Source organism: Atta cephalotes (assembly GCF_000143395.1).
Source record: "Atta cephalotes unplaced genomic scaffold scaffold00013, whole genome shotgun sequence".
Taxonomy (NCBI): Eukaryota; Metazoa; Arthropoda; class Insecta; order Hymenoptera; family Formicidae; genus Atta; species Atta cephalotes.
Window position 1 is genome coordinate 5,137,348 of NW_012130077.1, and position 3,237 is coordinate 5,140,584.

The following is a 3,237-nucleotide window of genomic DNA, read 5'->3' on the forward strand; positions in this document are numbered from 1 at the left end:
ACGTACGTTAACGGTAAAGTTTAACGTAACGTAAAAGTTTAAGTTTAGTTTTAGTTAAGTACTACAATACTATATTATTAACTACGACATATGTGTTATATATTATATATATATATATATATATATATATATATATATATATATACGAGAAAAATAAGAAAATGTCACAGATTATGAGTCATCTATTTATCCAAATATCAAATGTGATCGGAAGTCTAAATTATTGATATCGTAGAATGCAAAGTTAATCAAATATTCTTGATATCCTATTATACCAACAAATCATCATTGCGATCTGGCTATAATTACAATATAATTACAATGTAAAATATATTATATTATTACATCTATGAATGGGAAATAGTAACTAATATGTATGCTACATGTAACATATATTAAGTTAATTATATGCTATATAATAGTTAGACATATATCTGTATTTGCTGAATATATTATAACAATAATATAAAAATGGAGCTCCTAATTATTTTACCAATTTAGACATATAATCTCAAATATAAAACACTTTTCTCTCAAAGTACAAGGTATATTTTGTCTACTTGACAATCAATTAAGTACTTAAATAAATAAAATTTAAGAACTTTTATGTAATTGCTTTCTTTCGTCAATATATGTACGCATTTAAGAGGTTATCACAGGAAAATTTTCTCGCATAAATGATACGCGACGTATTTCAAAACGACACATGTCGCACACCATTATTCGAAAGCAAAAGGTATACACTAACGGCATATCAGTCAATTTAAAATTAATAAAAAGACTATATATTATATGAGAGAAAGATAGAGAGAAATTTAATTACCCTGAAGCTGATAGCCCCGTTGCAATTAACGTCGAAGGCCTTGAACACGTAGTGGGCGTAGAGACTGGAGTCTGCAATTCGCATGAGGGGTAGCCATTAACTAATTACGCAAAAACGTGGACTGTTATTTAATTGGAACTCACTGCCGTGCGGGAAGAATTTCGCGTAAATGTCCTTGAATGAGTCCTCGTGCACTACTCCCTCAGGACACTCCTGAAATAAAAGAAAAACAAAAAAAGCCATGAAAAACGATCATATTCGGTTCCACGAGAGTTTTATCAGAGCGAGATTAAGTGACACTCTATGTATATATATTTTCCGGGGATCATTTGTTCAAACGAGCAATGCTATATCTTTCTGTGGCTTGAAAATATGTGCTGGTGAGACACCGATGACTCGTTCGTCCATCAATAACGCACAGGATAACATTCGTTGCTTTAATATCGTGACACTAGTAGTATAGATGTGAAACAGTTGATAAAACCAATTACATAAGTAACAGTTTTATTATTATCGATCCACATATTTTCATATCCCTCGTGTAAGAAATAGCAAATCGAAACTACGAACGTATCGTAAATCATCTACGATAACGTTTCGCAGACTATCATGAAGTAATTCTCATATTTTCTATCTTTGTGCAGAAGCAGACGAGAACAATGAGGATCCCACACACGATATCGAAGAACGTTGTAGCTGCGTACAGGTAAAATAGAATAGAATAAATAAGTTCCTCTCATGATGCTTTCTCTTATCTCACCTCCCCTATATCTTGATTTCCATATATACGTGCAAATCGAATTTTCCTTGAATAAAGGAAAGATATTCTTTGAAAGATGTTCTTTTAAAGTAGATTTTTTTTAAGCAATTTAATTTCGACAACGCGAAGTACCCAAAGAATCGCGTCACGGATGCGGCAATCCCCGAAATAAATCTTCGAGATATCTTTATAGAGATACGCAAATAATATTGATTTCACTCATTTAATATACATTGCATTTATCTTGGCAAATTGATTCGCAGATGCTCGCCGGAAACCTCACTGTTACCACAGGAGCAAGGAAGGACGCTTCGGGCGGAAGACGCCTCGTGGGACGACGATTTAATCCCCGATTTAAAAATTCTTGCGCTTCGTACCATAGTTTCGACCTGGAAAGATAATCCTATTCTGGAGGATCTGCCGACGTGCGTCGACAGGGATGTACTGCTGGAAACACTACCGACTGATCTACCCTTCGAATTGACAATACCAAGAATCGAGGACGAGTTTTATTGGGAACGTGCGGCCAAGGACAGGTAAGACGAACCACTTATCGATTCTCGATTACATGAAATATTATTACGTAATAGCTATCGAACTAATACTATCGAATGCTATCGTGTACTTTACATCGAAATTGCGCATTAATCGTGACTAAATAATAGTTGACTTTAATTGACGATAATTTCTGATCTTATAAAATTGAAAAAAAAAACAATTATGCAAATATAAGAAGATTGTAAGTAAAAGTCAAAAAGTTTTAGAGTCAATTTTTCTGTCACATCTATGTAATTAGAAAATTCAATTTAAAACTAAGCGTTCGCCTCGTAGGACTAGAGAATTAAAATTGTGATAGTTGATGTATAAAAAAAATGTCCTTTATTATTTTCTACAAAACAACATAGAATCGGAAGGGGACACTTGAATCTCTTCCTTTGTTAGTCTAATCTCTTATCTTAATTGGTTGACTTTGATGATACTTTAAATTTTAATTATGTTTAATTAATTTTTTAATTTCATTTTAACTTTCATTTATCTTACGAAAATATTTCTGTCTATAAAGGATATATTTATTCGTTAAAATACCAATGATTTCATGTAAACAAATTACGAATGCTTTTAAAGCGCATAATCAATTGATATTAAAAATGTTTGTGTAAGCAATTGTGTACAATTTAACTTTCTCTTATCATTACAGGTGGGAATACAACGATCCAAGTGAGCATGGTAACTCATGGCGGCAATTATATTGCGAACGCCACTTAGCCGAGTATCTGGAAACTTTGCAGGCGAGCTACTTCGAGTCTCAAAGAGAAGAATGTGAGAAATTGATGGCTCTCGTAAAGAACCATATACATATCATAAGGCTTCGTTCTCTCGTGCCAATCAAGTAAGACGTACATTAAATCCTACATTACTTTTTGTGCATGATAAAAATTAATCAAGACAAATAGAAGGAACTTGTATCCCGGGGAAAGCTTTTTCGTTTTTTTTACAAACTTAATACAAATTTATTATACGCGCGGTAAACGGGTATATAAGGTGACTCAATTTGGTAAGTTTACGGAGTTTAGAGGATGGTTACTTAAAAAAAAAAAAAAAAAAAGAAATATAAATAGTTCTCGAAATTTACGTAAAAAATAAAGCTTTGTAA

General features: G+C 32.5%; 2 protein-coding genes across 2 annotated transcripts in view; one reads left to right on the forward strand and one right to left on the reverse strand.

Moving 5' to 3' along the window:
• Window positions 1-1,231, reverse strand: part of LOC105617719 (Kv channel-interacting protein 1-like) — a 5,027-nt gene extending 3,796 nt beyond the window's left edge. Inside the window, exons 1-3 of the mRNA XM_012199272.1 lie at window positions 1,163-1,231; window positions 967-1,036; window positions 824-894 (exon numbers count right to left, since the gene is read on the reverse strand). Of these exons, the coding sequence (XP_012054662.1) occupies window positions 824-894; window positions 967-1,036; window positions 1,163-1,231 (210 nt within the window). The remainder of the gene's footprint in view (window positions 1-823; window positions 895-966; window positions 1,037-1,162) is intronic.
• Window positions 1,232-1,482: 251 nt separating this feature from the next.
• Window positions 1,483-3,237, forward strand: part of LOC105617720 (T-complex-associated testis-expressed protein 1-like) — a 19,471-nt gene continuing 17,716 nt past the window's right edge. The window contains exons 1-3 of the mRNA XM_012199273.1: window positions 1,483-1,529; window positions 1,847-2,119; window positions 2,782-2,973. Of these exons, the coding sequence (XP_012054663.1) occupies window positions 1,483-1,529; window positions 1,847-2,119; window positions 2,782-2,973 (512 nt within the window). The remainder of the gene's footprint in view (window positions 1,530-1,846; window positions 2,120-2,781; window positions 2,974-3,237) is intronic.